At 42.1% G+C, this 24491-nt stretch overlaps 1 protein-coding gene across 3 annotated transcripts; it reads right to left on the bottom strand.

The window, feature by feature from the left end:
• Positions 1-643: 643 nt before the first annotated feature.
• Positions 644-17850, bottom strand: mst1ra (macrophage stimulating 1 receptor a). 3 transcript variants are annotated; one of them, XM_089010373.1, is made up of 21 exons: positions 17793-17850; positions 15886-17160; positions 9937-10110; positions 9748-9867; positions 9509-9679; positions 9243-9409; positions 8322-8451; positions 8113-8249; positions 7859-8041; positions 7203-7302; positions 6829-7059; positions 6577-6723; positions 6088-6250; positions 5918-6007; positions 5599-5802; positions 5441-5521; positions 4721-4902; positions 4473-4582; positions 3754-3919; positions 2764-2900; positions 644-2683 (listed from the first exon to the last, which is right to left on the bottom strand). In XM_089010373.1, exons 2-21 carry the CDS (start codon positions 17092-17094, stop codon positions 2452-2454), a joined length of 4134 nt encoding a protein of 1377 aa, XP_088866499.1. In that variant the 5' UTR covers positions 17095-17160; positions 17793-17850; the 3' UTR covers positions 644-2451. The 3 variants fall into 3 exon arrangements, with proteins under 3 accessions (XP_088866499.1, XP_088866501.1, XP_088866500.1); XM_089010375.1 differs by having other exon boundaries at positions 9937-10107; XM_089010374.1 differs by lacking the exon at positions 17793-17850 and adding an exon at positions 17694-17774.
• Positions 17851-24491: the final 6641 nt, after the last annotated feature.

Genomic DNA, 24491 nt, shown 5'->3' with positions numbered 1-24491 from the left:
TTTTCCAAAATAGATGCACAGAACTTCAGCCCAGAAGAAAGATTCAAAAGAAGCTAACAACCTATGTGACGCTACAAAACGTAAATTTACATTAAACCGTGACTGTAAACTGTACGTGAGACTTATGAAAGGGGCTTAGTGGCTTGCATTGTGCACCATGATGACAAATGACTACTGCAGCAAAATCGACACTGTACATTTGTCGTACTCTTTCACAACTGCCACAGTTTCAGTGCAGATCAAACAGACACACTTCCCCTTGAATTCTTTGAAGAAATATTCACTCTCCCTCCGTGTCACTTTCCACCTTTCACTTCTTTGGTCCTGCCATGTTTAGTCACAGGTAAATTTCTTCTGGGATTGGCCTTTTTGGTGGAGCAACTGCCTTGATCAACAGTAGCTCTCCCTGGTGTTAAAACTTAGAAGTGCGGGCAAAATTTGAATATTACATATTCCATTCTGTTTATAAAATTTCTTGCGGGCCAATTAAAAATGGACTGCGGGCCGCAGTTGGACCGCGGGCCGTAGTTTGGACACCACTGCTCTATTGGGTTTAATGTGATGTGTCATCATCAGCCAAGGGAAGAGTTATTGGTTTAGTATGGTAAGAGTTTGTTTTCTTGGCCACAAGTCCAGGACGAGGCACTTTTAAAAAATATATTTATTTGATGAAAATGATTTTGTGGATTCAAAGCTACAGCTTTCAAACCCTCCTGGGCGCTTGAAAAGCCAGAGAATGTCTATGGCCCAGAATTACAGATAGAGATCATATTCGTACACTGCACTTATTTCAAATGTTATTGACATGATGCATATTCTGAAAATTATTAATTACATCCATAAAAGTTGTTCCCTGAGTTTAAGTAAGCACTTGTTTACTTAACATGTATGGCGAGACAAAAGGTTTACATTCATTTGACCTCACTTGTATTTCACATCCGCTTTTTTTCTTGTGTTTTATTTCAAGCTCTGTTTTTGCTCAAGAACATTTGCTGTAACAGGATGTGGAACGTGCACAGTGTCCCACTAAACACTAGCTGGATTTGTGCTTTATATCCAAGAGTCAAATTTCAATTTGATGCCAATATATGATTGTTTTGACTCACTGCATAAACAAAAAAGTCACACAAACATGATTTGTTGAATTGACCTGGGTCAACATCTTCCATTGATTCAAATAAGGGAAACCTTACTGCCAATGTTTTTGTGGATTTGAATCTAAAATTCTGTTCATTCCAAATACTATTTATTCAGGACAAATAATCTATTTTGTTCATCTGTCTATTTCAGTCTGTTCCAGTTGTGACAGGTAGAACAAATTACAAAGTAAATATTCTTCTACTAGACGTGTCATTCCTCTAAGAGAATAACAGCTTTGTGTTTGACTGAAAAGCTCCAGATTTTACAGAGTAGATGAAACTGAGACATACTCATCATTTCAGTTTCGATACTTTTTGTTTGGTGGCACTCACTATGCTCATATTAACTCATTCACTGCCAGACGATATGCAGTGCCAAAGTTTTTGTCATTTTCACTCCATTCATTCCAGGACCCACAGAATATTGAGTTTTAGGACAACATAAACATTCAATGCAGCGTAAGAAACCTCAGACTCTCTTCTTTCATCAAAAAATGAGTTAATTCCTAAGTTATATGGGTCTGGAGTTTTCTGAGCTTGGAATAGGGGCGGCTGTACAAAATCCAATACAATACATACATATTGATGTATATAGCGCTTTAACAACACCTGAAGCGGTAACAACACGCTAACATTTACAAAAAGCAAATGCTAGCACCTCATGGAAGGGAAAAACCATTGCCAGAAGTCTGACCAGCGCTTTATCAGCACCCCATCAATGAAAACCAAAACCCGAACAAATTTGGGAATGGTGCTCCACATCATATCTTCAATTCCCGAATGATTTCGGGAATGGCAATGAATGAGTCAATGGTCTGTATCTGATCTGAGCGTATCCACATTTAAAAGAAGATTTTAATCTGAAGATATCCAATTCTATGTGTTGATTTTCTATGAATGCATGGCATGACTCATATCCCTTTTGTGCCACTTTCGAGCATAAAATTGGAATTGTGTCTCTTGAACTATCCAGTGAAATTCCAGCCTTAGTTCCCACCGCAGCCATGTCCAACTCCGGTCCTGGAGGTCGACTGTGCTGACTGTTTTTCCAGCTCTCCTGGGCTACAACACACCTGGTTCCGATGATCAGCTCATCAACCAGGTCTGAAGCAACATTAAAGCAATTCTGATTATTTGAATCCGGTGTGTTGCTCCTGGCAAAGAAACAAGGGAGGACAGTGGCCATTGAGGACCTGCTCTAGCGCATACCGTGTCTTTCAATCTCGCTGAGACGTGATAAATAAACTCGTAGTATGTCTCATTTTGTATCCTGAAGAGCTGGATTGTTAGTTCGTAGCAGTTTTAGAGGTCCTCAGCTGCCTTCTTGACCGCTCGTGTCCGACTCTGAACCCTCGGCCTCGTCCGCAGATGCAGTCAAAGGAGGGTAAGCCCTGGATTGGTCTAAATTGACATAGTTGACCTTCAGATTGATGTAGTGCTCTCCCGTGAGACAGGACAGAATGTTGTGCACGTCTATGACCAAGCTGTGGAACGTCGGCCGGCGTTCGGGCTCCGGGTCCCAACACGCCAGCATGATGGAATAGCTGTGGAATGTATGTGTGAGAAGGGATTGTGCAAACATGACAAAATCTTAATGCTGAGGTCATTTGGGTCAGCGTCTTACAGAGTATCAGGGCAATACTGCGGCTGCGGTAGCCGACGGCCCCTTAGTAGATAGTGTGTGATGTCATAGGGGTCCACGTCTGGGTATGGACTGGCTCCTCTCGTCAGTAGCTCCCACACCAACACTCCGTAGGACCACTATGAGAGATTTTAAGACACCATGTAGCTCGGATGAGGTGCTTCAATGCGGATGCTTTCCAAAATTAGTCAGCTTTTGTCCTATGGCATTTTTCCCTTGTTGTGCTGCATTGAACCAATCACATTTTAGCCATCATTTATTACCAGGGTCGGAAATCTACCTGGATACCTTCACAGTCAGTTCTGCAGGCCCTGGAGCATAAAAATCAATGTTGATAAAATTGTTGCTTTAACCAATCAGAGTTCTAGGGTGCAACCCAAGGCCGGCTGAAAGGCGCTGGAAACGTCAGAGTTTTCGGCAACTATGATTGGCTAGTCACATGAATGGCTAGTCACTAGGCAATCATCGTATCACTAGCCGCTAGTGATAACAGCATACTGGCCAGAGCTAGCAGATTGTATCTGTAGCGAGTTGCATAAGCAAATATATTGTTGTGTTGATTTAATAGCGGTTTTGTCAACCCACAATGGTTGAAGGAGAATAAATGGATTTGGTTGCACATATACTGTTAAAGCCATTTTTATGATGGAATTTTCAAGAATAGATGGACATAATTAAGAATGGTTAGACAGCTCAGAAGCTAGAAAAAATAGCAATAGGTTATCATGAATCCACACGTTCAGAGTAAAATTTTGAACAGTTTAATGACAGTATTTCTTACGTTTTTTCAAGTTACAAGTTATTTCCTAACCAAGGACACCCTCTAGTGGATTGTAGTAATATCACACCACACTCGCTGCTGATTGATTCAGACATAGCACTACTGAAGGCCCAGGCGTGACATGCACGGCCCACCACTGTTGTGCACTAATGTTGAGTCTGATTGAGTGAAGACGTGGCTCGTCGACTCACCACATCAGACTTGGTGGTGAACTTCTGTGTCTGCAAGCTCTCAATGGCCATCCATTTGACCGGTAACTTTGCCCTCTTATGATCTTGAATACTGTAGTACTCTTTGTCGTAAATGTCACGTGCCATGCCAAAGTCTGCCACCTTGACAGTGAAGGTCTCATCCAGCCTTTGCGAGAGAACAAAGACACCACTCGGTTAATGTATGAGAAGTTCGAAAAAGGTAATGTTACTAAGTGAAATGAGCACTGAACTGTATTTGGTTTTCTACACCTCTGGCAATTGTATTCCCTCCCACGATGGGGCAGCATTTGCCTTTTGTAGAACTGCCCCCATTTCAAGCTCAGATAACTCCAGACCCATGTAACTTAGGAAATAACTCTTTTTTTCCTGATCAAAGAAGAGAGTCTAAGGTTTCTTACACTGCATTGAATGTTTATGCTGTCCTAAAACTCAATATTCTGTGGGTCCTGCATTTTGAGTGCAAATGACAAAAATCCTGGCACTGGAGTGGACACATTTTGGCACATCATCTGGCAGTTAATTAGTTAAACTCAGTCAGAGCATGTTTTTGATACTGCCAAAGCAGCATTGTTTACATTTGGGATGTTTAACGTCAACGCAATGAGCTCCATTGCAAAAAGGGGGACTGATAATTACTTTGCAAGTGTGCAAAATAACATAAATATTTATTTCCCCCAACGTGTGTGTGATATGCTCACATGCAGTTTCGTGCAGCCAGGTCTCTGTGTACAAATTTCTTCTGTGCTAAATACTGCATACCCTTGGCAACCTGCAGTCCAAATCCTATAAGGTCTTTGACTGTTGGATTCTGTATAGGGACAAATATAAAGGTTAAACAAAGCAAACGTTTCCAATTATTTAAAGCATACACATACCCACACATGTTTACAGAGCAAACTATGACAGTCAAAGGTCCCAGCATGTTTTTGGTTGTTAAACGCGTTACCCTCTGTGGCGAGCGGATAAAATGACGAACGTCGCCATGCTTCATGTACGGCAGCACCACCAGGGGGAGCCCTTCTTTGGGCAGCATAATGCCGAGCAGAGACAGAATGTTGGGATGGTGGAAGCCCTTCATGATGATTCCCTCTCTGAGAAATTGATCCACTTCTTTTAGATCAGTGATTCCTGTTGATAGATAACAGCCTTGGAAAAAAAATCTCCTTCACTGCCATTCATAAATTTATTCGGGAATTGAAAATATGACGTTGAGTGCCATTCCCGAATTAGGTCGGGTTTTGTTTTTTCTTGATGGGGTGCTGATAAAGCGCTGGCCAGATGTCTGGCAATGTGTTTCCCTTCCACAATGGGGCAGCATTTCCCTTTTTTCCATGTTAGCGCTTAGTACCAGCTTCAGCTGTTGTTAAACCTCTCTATGAACCAATATGTAGGTACTGAATTGTACATTGGACAGTCGCCCACATTTCAAGCTCATATGACTCCAGCCCCATATAATTTAGGAATTAACATTTTTTTTCCTGATAAAAGATGAGAGTCTAAAGTTTCTTATGCTGCATTGAGTGTTTATGTAGTCCTAAAAGTCAATGTTCTGTGGGTCAAGGAATTCGAGTGACAATGACAAAAACCCTGGCACTGGAGTGGACACATTTTTGCATATGTCTAGCAGAGAATCAGTTAAGCCATTGGTCGAACAATGTTTCCTTACGATTAAGTGATTTAACAGCGCAGTGGATCTCTTGCTTATTGCTGTCCTTCAGATATCCATGATACACAGTCCCAAAGTGACCTTCATGAGAAGAAGAATTAGAATGTGAGAAACTGTTCTTTGGGGTGACTTTGCAGTGTCCCCAATGCATTCATTACCTTTGCCAATACTCTGGTTATCTTCAATTCGGAGCATCTCAGCGGGGATAAGGACATCCTTGACCTCGTCCAGCAGTTCAGAGCTCAGGCTGATCATTGAGACGTTGTCTCGTGGAATCAGAGGAACAGCCAGGTGATCATAGCTTGCCGCGTACAGCAGACCTTGGAAGGCCATTCCTCCTGAAGCGGACGTTTGACTGGAATCTTTTGAGACACAGAAAGAAAGTTGTAAGAAGTCGAACCCTTTATCCGTTTGTTTTCCACGGAGTATCCAAACTAAACACAGGAAGGCCAGAGTCGATATAAGCCAATGTCTCACCCGGCCTGTAGTCACCCGTTGGGGACATTTCAGGGTGGCTGCTCATGCGATTCATCGAAAGCCTTGTGGTTAAACGATTCTCAATAATGGCTGAAAGGATAAGCATGATTAACCAACAGAGAAACCCTCAAACCAGAAATTGTCTTTTTGACTAGGTGCCAATGCCTCACCTTGCTTCTTCTTTCTCAAATGAATCATCACAACGAGTGCGATTCCGGCGCCTGACACTGAGGCGAAGATCACACCCAGAACGATGGCTGCGATGACTGAGTCGTAATTGTCGTCCTCATAGAGGACGGTGCCCACGTCGTGGGGTTTTCCGTTCACACAGACCTACGATGGTATATTGTATATAGTCATAAGTTGCCACATTATGTACAGTGCAGGTGTACAATCTGTACATCTTTTTCAACTCAGGGCTCAACAAGTAGCACTGCATGCCCCTAGATGTGTTGGTTACGTAATCTCTACTCTGTGTTGACACCACATTACATCGGTGCCGTGTGGGGGAATGCCTCATTCACACCTTAAAAACAGACACATTTCAAGCTAACCAGGTGACAAAAATAGTTGGACTACATTAAGGTAGTACTCAGGAAATTAGAATATTGTGAACATTCATTTGAGTCAGTGGTTCTTAAAATGGGTTACTATCTCACCCTGACAGGCAATCCCTCGCTGGGGATCACTTGTTTTTTAGGAATCCTGCAGGTCAGCTCATTTAACAGAACCTGAGCGTTACAGTCCATGTCCCCAACTTTCATGGTGATCTTCATGCACTTGTTGACCGTGTTCAGTTTGTGATGCTGTTCAAAACCATGCAAATTGTCATGTTTTGTGTTACTTACTATACATGGGCGGTGGGTGGCAGGTAGTTGGGGGTCATGTGACCGTGAGCATAGTGTACATACGTGCAGAGAAACTTCAGTCTCTCCTGGTTTGAGAAACAAAACGTTGTCTTCGTTTTCAAATGGGATGACTTTGGCATCGGGGTGGTAGTCAAAACGTTCTCTCCAGATATTTTTCTTGCCGTCCATGTGAATGAAAAGCTCCCCGATGTCTGACCTGTCTTCCGACACATCGAATGGAAAAATAGGGGCCCGGCAAGTCATGTGGGTTGCGTTCCCCGTACCGTTACATTTCTGAAAGGAAATGTGCACAGGCCCATTTATAGCTGCTTGAAGCTTCAATTGTTATTTTAATCTGCAAAATTCTAAAATGATGACACACGGCAGGTCACATTTATCCATGAAAATTTTTTGCGGTCCAGAACAGTAAAACTTACTTGTATGTGGGGTTCCCCAGAGGAACTTTTGGAAATGTATTGAAGCACAGTTTTGTGGGCAGAGTCAAGATTCTGCCCCCTGATCTCTAACTCGGAGCCACTGAAGCACAACAAAAATAAACAAATGAACACATTGCTCCACATACAATAAGATTCCCTATCACAAGTCCAGGTGGTGCCCGAGTAGGCACGAGCCTTGCATATTTATTGTTGTTTTTGTCTTGTTGTTGCAGCTTGGAATTGATGAGGATATACGTGGGACAGGAGATGTGAAACAAGCTCTGTTCGTCAATGGGTGCTACAGCTTTGTATTTGCTTTAAACATTTAGCTTGTACTAGACGTGCGCATTCCATCATGACGTCCTTGATCCACTAGTAAAAACGAGGCTTTTTCTCATCTTTCATCTCGAACTGCTTAAAGCAACAAAGAGGGTGCAGAAAGTGCTAAAGATTGAATATTGTCTGTCTTTTTTGTCACATTATGTATGTATTTTTTGTTTTGACTTCAAGATGGCGCTGCGACAGTGGCTGCCTTTACAGCAGCTCTGTATTGTGTTTTTCTACTACTTCCTTTCATAACTTTGCTGCTGTGAAATATAAATTTCTCCACTGCAAGACTAATGAAGGCTAATCCGTTCCATTCCATCCCATCGTACCTGCTGAAACTGCAATGGGGAGACACAGACGTGATAACCGGGTTTTCCTTGTAGACGAACGTCTGAGTAGTGGTCACCTCGAAGTGGTCGATGACCACTTTGACAGGAACTCTCCCAACATTTGTTGCAGCCTCGGTGAGGCACACGATTGAAGCTAATGTGCCACTTACTTCCAGAGGAACCCTGGAAACAATCAGCAGCAGTGATGAGAGGGGTGCACATGTGACGTGGTTGGATACTCCTGTTTCACTTACCCTTGAAAATGACATTTTCTGTCTGCAATGAAGACTTCCCTTTGCATCCCAGAGTCAAGGTTGTGGCCCGCCAGTGTGACAAGCGTGCCGCCAAAAACTGGGCCATGCTCGGGTCTGATTTGTGTTATGCTGGGTTCCTGATTAGATACATGAGAATTCCTTTCATGGCAATCACAGACCTTCTATTGTGTAAACCTTCGTCATCTCACCACGACAGAGAAGCCGAACACCCGAGCTGTGCCTTCGATGGAGTACTCGCCCCTCGTGTTCCCCTCGTGCACTTCCAAAGTGATTGTTAGATTGTCCTTTGGGACTTTTTCCTTCAGCTTGCATACGAGTCTGAGTCAGGAAAAAGTATACAATAATTTTAAAGGCGCGGGTGGGAAAACTGCGGTCCTCGGGCCACATCCGGCCCATTGGACTTTTTAATTCGGCCTGATCAACCACTGGGTCTGCAGGTACCCGGGAAGCAGTGGCTTTGAATGCCACCATGGGGCCCAGTTAAAGGTTGTTCAACAGCAGCAGCAGTAACCGAAGCAGTAGAAGCAGAAGCAGAAGCGAAACAATTGGGCCATGCTGACAATGAAGTGAATGATCTTGTTCATTTAAACGAAACAAACTGCAATGCTGTGTTTTACTCGTCAAACAAATGGTCACTTGTCAGTGGCAGGTCCTCTTAAAGCCCCAGGTATTTATTCTGGAATTGAAAATATGACCCGAATTAGTTTGGGTTTTGTTTTTTCTTGCGGGGGGGGGTGGCCGATAAAGTGCTGGTCAGACCTCTGGCAATGTTTTTTCCCTTCCACGAGGGGGCACCATTTTTGCCTTTTGTACAGCCGACCCCACTTGCACCTCATATGACTCCGGAACCATATAATTTAGGAATTATCTCTCTCTTTCTAACGAAAGAAGATAGTCTAATGTTTCTTATGCTGTATTGAATGTTTATGTAGTCCTAAAACACAATATTCTGTGGGTCCAGGAATTTAAGTGAAAATGACTTGGCGTGGTTATATTCTGAGTGCGGTATTAAAATACTTTGTTGGAGGGTTACAGTAAGTTTTGAAGGTGCTTTTCTGTAAAAGCACATGATTTTATTGCCTTGTTTTTATTGCATGTTTGCTACTCACACTTGGCTTCTGCTTTTGTCAGGTATGACAGTACACGGGGTCCCTGAGCCCACAGTGACTGTGTGAGTGACACCGTTGCTGACGGGCGGTCCCCGAGGAGATCGAAACCCCCTTCCGCAAAGCGTCAGCTCGGTCTCGCCGCCAGCAGGTGCCGTTTTGGGGAAAAACTGCCGATTAAAAAAAAAAAAAACAATCAATCAAACCCCATTAAACGCTCCGGTATGCGTTGGCAAACCTTTCATTGTTTGAAGTGCCTTTGGACCTACCTTTGTTATGACTGCCGAACAAGAATGTTTATTCCACTGCGAGGCACACTCATCCTGCCTCGAGCACATTCCTGAGCACCAGCCGCAATTCATGAAGTGCGGAGACATCAAACACATGGCACACGTCACAAAATGCATACAGCCTGGACCTATGGTAGGCACCCTAAACAACTGGTTCAGCGATAGAGGGAAACGGGTGTGAAGAGAAGCCATAGACATCATCGATGCAAAAACAATACCTGATTTCCAGCCACGAAAAGAAGTGAATCATCATTGAACACAGTTGCTGTTCTCGATATTGGCATCCTTCCAAGAGAATAGTTGGCAAAAACGAAGGGTGTGTCAATTGTAAGAATGACCTAAAACCACAAAGGTATAGCAGTGGGAATCAATCAAACGTCGTGAGGGTCAGAATTGAAATTCGCTACCTGTAGGATTCTTCCATCCGAAGTCCCAAAGTGCCCTAGAGTATTTCTCCCACTAATGGTAACCAAGATTGACGTGAAGAGGACATTCCTCATCTGACGGTTGAAGAGGTCAATTCTGTAATACGGTTTTGACACCAGCGTTGGTTTGTCTGTGCACGTGGTGTTGCCTGACTGCTGACAAACACAAAAAGACCAATCAAAAAAAATTGTGCTATTGGAGATAGCACATTGGATTTTATCTGTTTCTATGATTTGGTTCCATCCATCAATTTATATACAACTTAGGGGGTGCAGTGTCATACTAAGGGATGGACAAAAACCTGGACTGCTTACATAATGACATCCAGTTACCAAATTGACATTTACAGAGTTGGACTGAAGCCACTCTTGTTGAGTTGGCTGTGTGCTTTTGATTTTTGGCCTGTTGGAAGGGAAATTTTCACCATAGTCTGAGGCTGAGGTTCTTAAACTGGGTTCAATTGAACCCTGGGAGTTCAGTGAGTCTGTAGAGGTCCACCCCCCAGTCTAGTCTGCAGTTAGTGCAGGCCCGGCCAACCCGCGGGTCCCGAGCCGCATGCGGCTATTTGGCTGATTTCATGCGGGTCTTAAGGGGCCGACTCGTAAGGGGCGTCCACATGACAAGCGTAAAATAGTTTGTCGCTGGCGCTGCCATTCATCCTCTATGTACCGTACTTTCGTGACCATAGCGCGCGCTGCACATTTTGGAGAAAATTTAAGACATTTAAGGGCATCTGAGAATCGTGAAGACTTTTAAGTGCACCTGATAGTCGTGAAATTACGGTATCAAGCTGACCATGTGACGTTAACACGCATATGCGTGTGATGAAAATCAATCATTTATGTCGTAAACCACGAGTGGCCAACCAATCAGAGACTCGACACAAATTGTTTACGACGTAAACAATTCATTTGCGTCAAGTTCGCTCTCAAAATGGCCGGGAAAAAATGCACAGCAAAACGAAAATATGAAGACGAACACAGGACGTTTTTAACAGAGTGGGAGAGTTTAGATTTTTTTGTTGAGCGTAAGGGCAAGCCATTCTGCCTTATATGTCAGGCGTCATTGGCACATTTCAAAGCGTCAAATCTTCAGCGCCACTTCAGCTCACTCCACGCGAACATTGACCAATAATTCCCCAAAGGGACTGAACTTCGCAAGCACAAGTTGGTCAGACTGAAAAGCAGATAATTTTTTTCCGAAAATTTACAAAGGAACCAGAGACCGTAACGCTTGCATCATACCAACTGGCTTGGAACATTGCACAGTCTAAAAAGCCATACAACGAAGGAGAGTTTATTAAGAAATGCCTCAGTGACGCTGTTGAAATCTTGTCTCCTGAAAACGACAAACTAAAACAAATGGTAGCAGATGTCCAACTGTCCCGCCACACTGTTGAACGCAGAATTTCAGACATTAGCACCGCTATTGAATCACAGCTGCACTCTGACCTTCAAGCATGTGAGTATTTTAGTGTCACATTGGATGAAAGTTGTGACATACAAGACAAGCCTCAGTTGGCAATATTTGCACGGTCTGTGACAAAGGATTGTGTGCTCAAAGAAGAACTCCTTGATATTGTGCCATTAAAAGACAGAACCCGTGGCATAGATGTGAAGGAAACAATGATGGCTGCATTTGCAAAAACAAATCTGCCCATACCAAAACTGACTGCAATAGCCACGGATGGAGCACCTGCCATGATCGGATCTGTGAACGGGTTTGTGGGGCTGTGCAAAGCTGACCAAACATTTCCTGAGTTTTGGAATTTCCACTGCATCATCCACAGGGAGCAACTCGTGTCTAAATCATTGAATTTAGAGAATGTCATGAAGCCTGTGATGCAAATCGTCAACTACATCCGCACTCATGCGCTTCACCATAGACAATTCAAGAATCTCATCGCTGAGCTGGACCAAGGGCTTCCAGGTGACCTGCCGCTCCACTGCACTGTGAGGTGGCTGTCAAAAGGCAAAGTACTTTCTTGCTTTTTTGAGCTGTTGGATGCCGTGGAAGAGAAAGACAAGGACTATCCCGTGCTCTCGGACCACGAGTGGATTATGGATCTGGCTTTTTTTGGTTGACATGCTGTGTCACTTGGACAAACTGAATCTTACTCTGCAGGGTAAGTCAAAAATTCTGCCTGACTTGGTGCAAAGTGTGTTTGCATTTGTCAACAAACTGAAGCTGTTCAGGGCGCATATTCAAAAGGGAGATTTAACAAATTTTTCCACTCTGCTAAAAGCCAGCGGGCAAGTCACCACCGATACCCTGGATAAGAAAAGAGCCAGATATGCAACACTGGTTGAAAACTTGCACGAAAACTTTGCGACCCGATTCCGTGATCTACAACTGAAAAGGCCGCAGATTACGTTCCTTGTCGACCCGTTTAATGCGGAGACGGACTGTTTGAAAGCCGGCTGAGTTAGAGATGATCGATCTTTGTGAGGAAGATCAATTGAAACCTGCTTTAAGGGAAGGGACCATTAAGTTCTGGAAACGCGTGCCAATGGAAAAATACCCCAATGTCAAACCGGCTGCGCTTAAGATACTGTCATTGTTTGGGTCAACATACGTCTGCGAGTCTGTGTTTTCTACCCTGAAACATGTGAAATCAAAGCATCGATCGGTTCTGACTGACACTCATGTAAAAGAATTGCTTCGAGTGGCAACAACAGAATGCAAGCCAGATTTAATGAGGATTGTTCAAGACAAAGAATGCCAGAAGTCCCACTAAGCAACATGCAAACTATTGTCAATTATTACATTTTTGTTTGTGGACTTCGTTTTACTGAGTTTGTGTGTGGAAAGACAGTGTTCTTTATTGCCTGTGGTTTTAGTACTCTCGGAGTCAATTCCCAATATATTTGCTGATTTTGTATTTAAAAGGTGATACTTATAATAAATCTGTCTCAGCAGAGGTCTGTGTGTGTGAGGGATGGGGCGATGGAGTGTTCGTGTGAGCCCATGTTTATCAAAGTCAGCGTTATTGTCGAATATGCTCATATGCATGGCATACAACACAGATGAAATTATTGTGCAATCGGACCCAGCGTGCAAGGCACTTATAATGACTTTAACAAACACAATAAACACAAAAACGCCAATTTGACGGGAGAGAGAGGGGAGCCGCTGCGTGTTCACGCACCGCCATCTTGATGTGGCTCTTTGCAGTAACATAGTAAAAAATGTGGCTCTTAGTCTCAGACTGGTTGGCCACCCCTGAGTTAGTGGGTACAATTATTGAAAGAAGACTTTGATAAATCAGCATATGACACTGGTGGGGTTCGGTGCCTCCAACAAGATTAAGAACCACTGGTCTGAGGTCCTGAGAAGGTTTTCATCCAGAAAGTTTTTGTACATTGCCACATTTTATTTCCACCCTGGTCCTGAGTTATCTCCCACTCATTACACAGTAGAACACCCCTCACAGCATGATGCTACCACCACCATGCCTCACTGTGGTTTCGATCAAGCATGATTAACTTCACGGTCAAACAGAATCTGCCAGATATATTAAAGATTGCCACTTGACTCTGGATTAAACACATAAGACTCCACAAAATATGTAATGAAATATTAACTGGTTCGTGGGCATTAACACTGGGATTAGGACAAAGTCATGAGAGGGGAGTGGTGACGTTTTAGTGAACCGTGTATCTTACTGTACTTCCGGGTTAGAAAAATTGCCACCAAAATCACCCGGTTTTCACTAAAAATTACAGTAAATTACCATTGTGCCAAAGGTAATATCGCATTCTACCAATGGTGGGCCGTCAGGGCCTACAATGCCTTCTCTGCTGGCCTAAAAATATCTGAATCACAGACTAATATGAATTATATTTTGTGAATGGCTTCTTATTAACTAATTCCAAATTGTCTTTCAGCCTTTACAATCAGTTCTGCAGACTCTGGAGCATAAAAATCAAAGGCGATGAAGGTGTTGCTTTGACCAATCAGAGTTCGAGTTGGCAACCCAAGGCCAGCTCGAAGGCTCTGGCAACATTAGAGTTTTCTCAAATTATGATTGGCTAGTCACTAGCCAATCATTGTATCATTAGCCGCTAGTTATAAGCGCATAGTGGCCAGAGCTAGTACAGTCAGTACAGTAGAGTACTTTGACACATTTACTTTAATCTGTATGTTTCCCTTGGGTTGTATCAACATTCACATGCGCTTGTGTATTCATTTAAAGAGGAAGTTTTCCACCTTGTCTGCAGTCCCAAGTAACAAGTGTGTCATAAAAATTGCAGGGACGGACTCCATATGTTGACTGAGTGTCTCAGAGATCATGAAAGTTGACTTGAGTAGCTCTCTAACGTAAACGGTGAATATGAGCAGTTAATTAAAATGAATGACAGTTAAATAAAGGTGAAAACATTCCACTTTGACGCCATCTAGACAAGTTCTAGCATGCGCCTTTCTTCAGTTGTCCTGTGTTGCACTCCACTGTGACATTATTAAGCCAATTACTTCCAACTATGTATTTCTAACTCATAGTTTGAACACCGCATGCATCCTTGATTTTTTTCCCCATCATCCTCCAATTTCCTTTTTGAAAGTAGTTCCTCCACCCCCCTTGAAATTCCTTCTTTTTATCAGCAGGATTTATTACGTTGTTGGCAGCCATTCCTGTCCGTGTACACACTGCTGCTCAAAGAACACTGAACTCCATAAAAAAGGGAAATACCACACCTCGAAGCGAAACCAACCTTTGCATGAGATAAAAAGGCTACTTGGCCGCGCTAACTCTGCATTGGTCATGCAAATTTATGACAAATGTTTTTTATGTCTGCTTTTAGTCCTCTGTAGAGCAGTGGTTTGTTGAGGAAAACCAGAGCATGGTAACGTCAACTACTGATTCATGAACCCCTCCTAGTGTTGTCATTTGCCTTGTGCTCTTTCACACACCTTCATTCATTTTTCAATGGGAGATTTGCTACTTGAAATGTACAATCACTGGCCAGAACTTTACAGACTAAAAATATTCAGCATTATATGAACACAAACATGCTGCCCAAATACACATATCACGGAAAAATTAATTTCTAAAGGAGTACAAACCGACTTCCAACAAAGAATGTAGACTGTTTTAAACAGAAATCGAAACAATACAATTATTTGTAAATAAGGTTCAACCTTGATTTAACTGTAAAGAAAATATGTATTGCTCAAAATGATCAATTCAATTGTCTTTAGCAAATAATAAATAGCTTAGAATTATGGGTTAGGGTTATGTTTATTGTTGTGTTATAGATTTTGTGAACATTGAATAAGCATTTAGGAATTGAGGACATTAATTGTTGAAGTTTTACATGTGGAATTATGGTCAATTCTTGCTTGATGGACAATTTCAACTGTTCAACAGTCTGTGGTTTCGGATGTCAGATTTTAAGTGTCATCATATACCACACATCTTCACAGTGAAACAGGTTTGGACTGCAGGCAGGTCGATTTAGTACATGCACTCTTTTATCATGAAGCCACGCTATTGCACCACACGCGGAAGATGGTTTGGACATTGAATATCATGTCTTTGTTATGTATTCAACTAAATCTAAGTTGTTGCAGGGAATACATGTAAACTCCTCACAGGAAGGCTGCAACCCAGATTTGAGAAGCAAAAGGCAAATATGCATAATCACCAGTTGCTGTACTACTTTGTCAAATTTAGGGTCTGAAATCTAACATCTTGCATGATTAAAGCTGTCTTTCTACTGAATGGCCAAGACACACCATGACGTTTGTATGCTCTCCGGTGGTAAAATAGAGATAGTATTGTGGCTGTGTAGAGAGAAAGGGTTATGCTCATAAACAGGAAGTTGTTTAATACAACAGTTGCATTGGATCGCACTAGATTGTGAACGTACATCAAATATTGTGGTTGCGGTCACTTCCTACCATAGACCTTGTACCACAGAATTACTCACCTCATGTGGGCAGTTCTCACACATCTGAAAATGACACAGTCCTCTGGATAACTGCTCTGGGCCAGACCTGCAGCAATCCTCGACACCTCTATCAATTTTGCTGTTGACGTCGCTCAAGGAAAAGGCACACAGGGCCGAGTTCTTTTGGGGTTCTCCCCCTGCAGTCACCTGAGCAAAAACACCATAGAGGATGTCCTCTGTCTCGTCCACCCTCAGCTCCAGAGCTAGATCTTTCCCCGCAATGCCAAAGTGAGCCGCCATGAGTCCGTTGTACACGATATCCCTGTACGCCTCCCTACGTCGCCTTTTGGGCTCATACCTGCACTCCAGCACCAGCTCGCGGTATGTCCACACTTCGTGAGTCCCTATGGGAAGCCGTCCTAATCGGGTCTGAAAGGCTGAATTATCCTGAGAGGGGTTCTCCCTCTGCAGGGATAGGAAGTAGACAAAATCCCTTGTGGAGAAGCTGTAGATGTAATCAATGCTGTATGTGGTCCTCAGGTGGGGCAGAACTGTCAGGCCTTCCATCACCATTTGGAATCCATCTTCGGTAGAAAGCGGCCTAACCACAGATATTGACCTCCGGGGAAACTTCTGCGTCACTTTGTCATTAACAGAGGCCGCCACGAAGAAGTATGATGTGGCTGCCTGCTCCACAATGGTGAGCTTGGTGCCCAGAGAACTGGCCAGACAGTCTGGGCAATAAGAAGGGGAGTTTTGGTCTTTTTTGTACAAACACTGAGGTTCTCGGGCCGTGGACTCAACGTCGATGAAGAAACAGATGCCATGTTGGGTACTGCCACATATGTACAGGTACGGCAAGAATGCATCCAAGACCAGCACCTCATTGTCTGTATCCACTGGGTCACTAGGATCCGCTTCAATGCTGCAAATGTGGCAGGTTTCACAATCCGGATTTCCCATCGGCCCTGTTTTCACCTCCCACACTTTGTTCATCTTGTCATCCACCGCCTCCATTATGTTCCGTGAGGCGACATACACCTCTGAGGTGAACGAATCAGCCGCCACGTTCTGTATGGGATGCTCCGTTTGGAAATGCGGCAGTGTGTACTTGACAGAGAAATCCACTTGACTTTGGGGACCCACAGGGCATGTGTGCAGTCCTGGGGAAATGTTGGCTTGTATCCATGTGCATAGAGTTAGCAAGGTAGCCGCCCACACCAGCATCTCTGTGGCACGGCCCCTCATGTTCGGAGGGCTACGTGGAGGATCCTTCTTTGGACTTTGACGCCATTCTTGAGGAGCATCGGAGCTCTGTGGGAGCACATGACAAGCTTTAGGCAACACGTTCCCTTATTTGATTTGAGAATTTGTATTTCTATTGTTGAGGTGTTATAAGGTGCAATAAGGGATTAGATGTATCATCCATTTTGTGGAATGGAATGTTGAAGAAATAGAAAATCCAGGATCTGCCGACTTGGACATGTCGTAATTATTTCCAAATTGAGAACTGAGAACAAGTTATGGGTTATTTGTATTCTTCTGGTTGTGACTGGAAATACAAATACACTGGCACATGAGAGTGAAGGCGGCCTGAAAAAGAGTGTGGCTAAATGGTTTAGAAGCAAGCCATGACTTGTTTTGACAATGTGATCAGCAACCATAGAGACGATGGGGTCACCAAACATGAATAAACGAGTCTAAAATCTGTCTTACATTTGTCGTAACATGGGAGAAATTCTAATAAGTTGCTACAATGAGCAGTCACAAGTCCAACAACACCCCTAAGGCTGAGCGATCCCACCATGTTCAACTTTTTTATGAAGTGAAACTAGAACTTTACTCACCCAAATGTTTTGTATGACTACTTATCTCAACTCTTTTTTTAATATTTAAGTTAAAAATAAATAAATAAACGTTCCAAAAGTGAATGGGTTGAGGCTCACCTGACAGGATGACTTGAAATCTCTGTTGTCTGAGCAGAGTTCAAGCTGCCACGCAACTCCGAATGTGTCAAGCAAACTCCAATGACAGGAAGACAAGCCGGATGTTTACTTTGTTTGCCTTCAAAATAAACTAATGGTACAATTTAGGTACAAGTTTGATGATATCATCATCATTTCCTTTTGGCTTTTCCCGTCAGGGGTCGCCACAGCGAATCAGTCCTCCATCTTCAGAGGTTTGATTCGCATGTTTGTTTTGGCCAAGCTTTTACATCGGATGCCCTTCCTGACACAACCCTCTGTATTTATCCGGGCTTGGGACCGGCACAATAATCAGAATCAGAATACCTTTATTCGTCCCACAATGGGGAAATTTGCAGTCCACAGTAGCAATTGAAAAGGGATGGGGTTGGGGTGGGGATGAAAGGATACCAAACAAGATATTCTAAGCATAACAAAATAAAAATGTCAACTGTATACTGTGCAAATGTAAATGTGCAAAACCGTTCCATAAAAAAAACTGTACATAGTGCAGAATCAAGAAATGCATTTTGATATATTGCAACAACCCATATTTACAAGTGTCCAGTTTTTTCTTCTTCTTTTTTTTTCACATGTGATCATTGAGAATTGTGAAGCCTGACAGCAGTCGGTAGGAACGAGCGGCGGTACCTCTCCTTCTTGCAGCGCGGGTGTAATAGTCTCTGGCTAAAGGAGCTACGCAGTGCTGTCAGGGTGGGCAGGAGGGGGTGGGAGGGGCTGTCCATCATAGCTTTAAGACACTGGCTTGTGTCCCCTTGTGGCTACAGAACAAGATATACACTTCTAAATAAATTTGCTCAAACTGACTTTGACTTTTGACTGATAAAATTAGCCCTAGGAGTGAGCGCATTGAGCGCGCATGGTTGTTTGTCTGTGTGTGATTTTACATTTCATTATTAAAAAATAAATATATTTTAACATTTTTTTATTCATTTGTTTAATTACTACTTGAATCTAAATCAATAGCTTGACAGAGAGATAAATGAACTAGACTGAGTTAAAACGTGTCTAAATCCCCCACCCCCAACACTTATTCAGGAACGTTGGATACGAATTATTTTGAAAGGTGCTGACCGGAAACACTTTAGTTTTACATCGTTGTTTCGTGCGCTTGTCAATGTGCGTGTGTAAGCGAGTGTAGGCGTGTACGCGTGTGTGCGCGCGAGTGCGTGTGCGCGCGCGTGTGTGTGTGTGTGTGTGTGTGTGTGTGTGCGCGTGTGTGCGCGTGCGTGCGTGTGTCAGGCCACACCCACTGTGGAACTCAGGACATAATTGTGCAACCTGAATGAAAGCCGCCAGACATCCTCATGAAGTCGTCATTTTGTGTAGATGTCACGTGTTTACTGACTATACTATGCTCTACAGTACATTTGCGATCATTGGGAGAACAGTTGCTCTTCAAACATAATTTACGTCCTTGCTTCTTTTGCCAAAAATGTGTGCAAGATGAGTAATAATACGTTTCACTTCTGGTCTGGAAGGTATGACAAGAATGTCTTCTCTCTCCTCACAGACCACACGTAGAAACCTACAGAATACACATTAATAAATCAACGTGGCTCGGAAAGGAGAAGCTGTATGATGGAAATTGGCTTTTGACTTACTTGCATGGAATTAATTGTCTATCTTCATTACCTTATTTAAAAAAAGATAGCTTGGTGAGCTTACTTTCTGAAAATAAGACTACATGTGATCAAATCCTTCTGAATTTACCTGATTGTGACATTTCACTCTCCCACATTTCCATAATTTCTCTGGTCACTGGTTTATGTTTACCTTTAAAACAGTGACTAGTTAGGCTACACCCTCGATCAGCTATTTGCTCACCGCCTGCACCCTCCAGTCCGGCGATTTTATGAAGCCGTTCCTTCCCAAAGTCCACATAACTTTTGGTACTTTTAGTCATTGGATTCGTCCCAATATGATTGTTTAGAAAGTCAGGCAGGGATACTGTACCTGATTGCACATATATTTTTAGCGTGTGAAGAACATTTTGTGCTTAGTTGCAATGTTATGCATTACCATTTTACAGTGTATAAGGCGCACCCAAAAGCCCTGATTTTCCTCAAAAGATAACACTGCGCCTTATACGCCGTTGCGCCTTATATGTGAAGTCATATTGAGCCACAATAGGTTTCGTAACTACTGTCAGCAGCCGTCGACTCCATTTCCCCCCGTAGAAGTCGTGTGTTACCCCGGACTCTACTGTCACACCTTATAATGTGATGTGCGTGTGTATTTGGAAAACTTTTAGATATTTACATATAAAACTTTTTTTCATTCATTGAAGGTGCGCCTACATTACATTATTATTAGCGATCTATTAGCTAACTAGCTAGCTTACTATCTATTCGAGTTACTTCCGGGTTGAGTGAACGCTGGTGCGTGTGGCTGCCGCTGCTCACCCACCGAAAAACTGATCCTATGCCTGTAAAGTGACCTTGAGAGTTTTGAAACGTGCTTATAAATGAAATGTATAATAATAATAATCATCATCATCATCATCAGTATATAATAATAATAAGAATATTACTACTACTACTACTAATAATTATATAATACAACTTCTACTACTTCTACTACTACTACTAATAATAATAATACAAATTCTTCTTCTTCTTCTTCTTCTTCTTCTTCTTTTTCTTCTTCTTCTTCTTCTTCTTCTTCTTCTTCTTCTTATTATTATTATTATTATTATGTCTTATTATATAATAATACATAATAATAATTATTGCCGAAAAACTGATCCTATGCCTGTAAAGTGACCTTGAGAGTTTTGAAATGTGTTTATAAATGAAAAGTATAATAATAATAATAATTAATAATGTATTATTATAATAATAATAATAATAATAATAATAATAATAATAATAATAATTATTATTATTATTATTATTATTATATTATTATTATTAGCTATCTATCATCTAGCTATTATTATCTCCTCATGGATTTCAAATGCAAGTGGTTGTACTGTCACCAGCAGATGGCGGAAATAGCTCGTTCCGTGCTAGAAGCAAAACTGCAAGGAAAATTGAAGAACTCCTGCAATGCAGAGGTAATGCACAAGAGGACAGTATAACACCGCAAATCACATTTACATAGCGCCATAAGTCACATCATGCTTCATCGAAGTAGTTTGGTGCAGGTTGGTCGTGTTTGTAAAAACATGTATTAATAATAATAAATGACTCAACGCAGAATAACTGAAATAGATATATAGAATACTAGTATTATTACTTGTCTGTGACTGGAGTCCGTTATTATATCATCTTGTTCTCAATGTGAATGTAGTTTCCATTCGTGAGAATTCATTCATTCATTCATTCATTCATCCATCAATTTATCCATTCATTCATTCATTTGTTCCTCTGTTCTTCTGTCATTCATTCATTCGTTCGTTCATTTTGTTCATACAGTCATTCGTTCGTCATCTGTTCATTCATCCATCCATCCATTCATTCGTTCATTTGTTTGTCTGTCATTTGTTTATTCATTCATTCGTTCATCCATCCATTCATTCATCTGTTGATCCGTTCGTTCATTCATTCATTCATTAGTTGATTCATTCGTTCATTTGTTCCCCCATTCTTCTGTCAATCATTCATTCATTCATTCATTGGTTGATTTGTTCATTCATTCGTTCCCCCGTTCTGTCATTCATTCATTAGTTCGTTCGTCCGTCCATCCATTCATTCTTTTGTTCATTTATTTGTTTGTTGTTTTCTCTTTCTTTTTGTGGGGTAAAAAAGGGAAATACAATAAAGTCTCGTTATATCGATATTCAAGGGAGTCCGAAAAATATCGATATAACCGAGACTATCGATATATCCGATCCTGCGCGGAACTGCATTAAGCAAAAGCCGCCAAAAGAGGGCAGCCAAGCGCCATATAAGAAACGGAGCGGGCCATTAGCTCCCTTTTTTTTTTTGGGTCAGAGATGTTCCCCCAATGTTGCCTCAAAATGGCACATATAATTCTTTAATGATTGTAAACATGTATGCTTTAATCTTCAGAACTACAGTGTATTTGAAACATATTCATAACTGGATGTGTAACAAGAAAGCATATTATCCGAATCTGAAGCCATTGTTTGGATTCACAAGCAATGCAAGACGTCTTGGCGTGAAGTCATTTTTATTTGCATTTGAATAAAAAGTGACATCGGCTGTCCTTTAATACACAGTATGGAATGTTAATAATTTTCAAAATCATCGCGCTTCAGCAGACAAAACAAGAAACATTGTTGCAAAAAACGATTGCATTCATATACAGTACAGTGGGCATGTACATAACACAACAGGGAAACTGCAACGCTTACATCTTACTGTATTATGTATACAATTTAAAAAAGTCATCAATCTTCTTCTGCTTCCCATTTTTACCTTTTAACACAAACACTTCAATCTCGTCTGCTACACACGAGCTAGCGTCTGAAAATGAAAATGGCTCTGCTACACGGGTGCTGGGCACGTAACCAAGTCACCTGACCAAGTCGACCAATGGCGCGACTGATGGCGTGACACGTAACCAAGACACGTGACCAAGTTGACCAATGGCGCGACCGATGGCGTGTCACGTGACAAAGTCACACGGCCAAGTCGACCAATAGCGCGACCGATGGCGGCTCATGTGACCAAGTCGACCAATGGCGCGACCGATGGCGGCTCACGTAACAAGACACGTGACCAAGTTGACCAATGGCGCGACGGATATATCGATATAAACAACAAAAATGGCCGGCGGGGGATGAAAAGGAGCACCGCAATAACCGGATTATCGTCATAACCGGGTATCGTACTAAACGGTACTAATTATACATAAAAAGACTAGAAATGTGCAAGGGAAATGAAAATAGTATCGTAATAAGCGGTACTATCGATATAACCGATATCGATATAACGAGACTTTACTGTACCATTAATAATCACTTTGCTGCTGTGAAATGTAAATTTCTCCACTGTGAGACTAATAAAGGCAAATCCAATCCAATCCAATCCAATCCAATCCAATCATAAAACATAAATTGTACATGTATTGTACATAATTGTAACATGGACATGGAACGTGAAATTGTACCAGAAAAAAGGATGAGAAAAATGATTATTATTATTCAAATATTCTTAAACAGTCATAAATGTCGAACCAAAAGCAACATTTTGAAGCATGATAAAAAAAAACATTGCCAGAGGCCATGGCCAGCGCTTTATTGGCACCCAAGCATGAAAAAAACAAAACCTGAACAATTTCGGGAATGGCGCTCTACGTCATATTTTCAATTCCCAAATAAATTCGTGAATAGCAGTGAATGCGTTAAATGAATACATAAAAAAACATTTTCTTTTTGTTTTTTTATTGTCCAGCAACAATTAATATTTTCATGTCATACTGAGAACATGAGTGTGGAGCTGACGCAGCTGCAGTATATCCGTCTGTATATTTTATTCTCCCCTTCAAGGTGGAATCACAGGAAAGACCTCCTCAGCTTCCCTGACCCCATGATAAATAACGCCATCGTTCTGTGCACGCTCACACACACATGTACACACACACACATGCACACATTTGTGTGGGCAGATCAATTAAAAGATCGCAGGGAGAAGATGGAGAGTGCTGTGCAGTGCAGGATATCAAATGTATGTCTAATGCATTTTGTGCACAATATGAGCCTCCCCGTGGAGGGAATTATCGACAAGTTTTCTGAAACAGGCAGTTGGCTCATCTTATCTTTGATTTCCTGCCTGTCATTTCCTCCCTCCTTTTACTGTGCACAAACTGAATTTGTGCACAGCAAAAAGATCATTTCAATTTATGTTCTTACGATGGACAGTGATACCTCGGCTTACGAACGCTTTAGCTAACCAACTTTTCACCTTATGAACGTTAAATTCACAAGAATATAATCTTTGCATACAAACTATTTTTCGGGAACCACACCGAGCGCCACAATGAGTGATGTGTCGTTCGCTAATGAGCCGGTTCTTGGAGCTGCATCTCTGAAGTGAACGAGGAGCTGGAAATGGCGGCCGACTTTTTTGGATTGGATTGGATTGGATTTGCCTTTATTAGTCTCGCAGTGGAGAAATTTACATTTCACAGCAGCAATGTTATGAAAGGAATGAAAGTAGAAAAACAAAATACATGAGCTGCTGGAAAGGCAGCCACTCTCGCGGCACCGTCTTGAAGTCAAAAGAACAAAAAAAAAAAAAACTAAATAACAAATAACATGACAACACAAAGACGCAGAGTCATTCATTCTTATGCGCTTTCTGTACCCACTTTGTTTGTTACTCAAAGCAGTTCCACATGAAAGAGGAGAGGATCAAAGTTTCTCTTCACCAGTGGATCAGGGACATCATGGTGGAATGTGGACGTCGACTACAAGCTAAATTTCTTTTTTTTTTTTTTGTCCTCTATTCCCTGCCCCCAATCTTCGGTTATAGCCACACGTGATTGGTCAGGATCCGTGGTAGAGGAGGGACGGGATACAAGCAGCAGGACACACATAGCAGTGAGCGGGGGGGGGGGGGGGGGGGGGGGGGGGGGTGTTACAGAAACACACACACACGAAAGAGAGACAACACAGATTGATACAAATAAACAAAAATGAAAAAAAAAACAAAGTGAAAGGATGAGAACATGGATAGAAAACAGTGAAAT

Source organism: Hippocampus bargibanti, linkage group LG12 (assembly GCF_051943395.1).
Source record: "Hippocampus bargibanti isolate YZ-2025 linkage group LG12, ASM5194339v1, whole genome shotgun sequence".
Classification (NCBI taxonomy): Eukaryota; Metazoa; Chordata; class Actinopteri; order Syngnathiformes; family Syngnathidae; genus Hippocampus; species Hippocampus bargibanti.
This window is presented reverse-complemented; position numbering and strand designations above follow the sequence as displayed.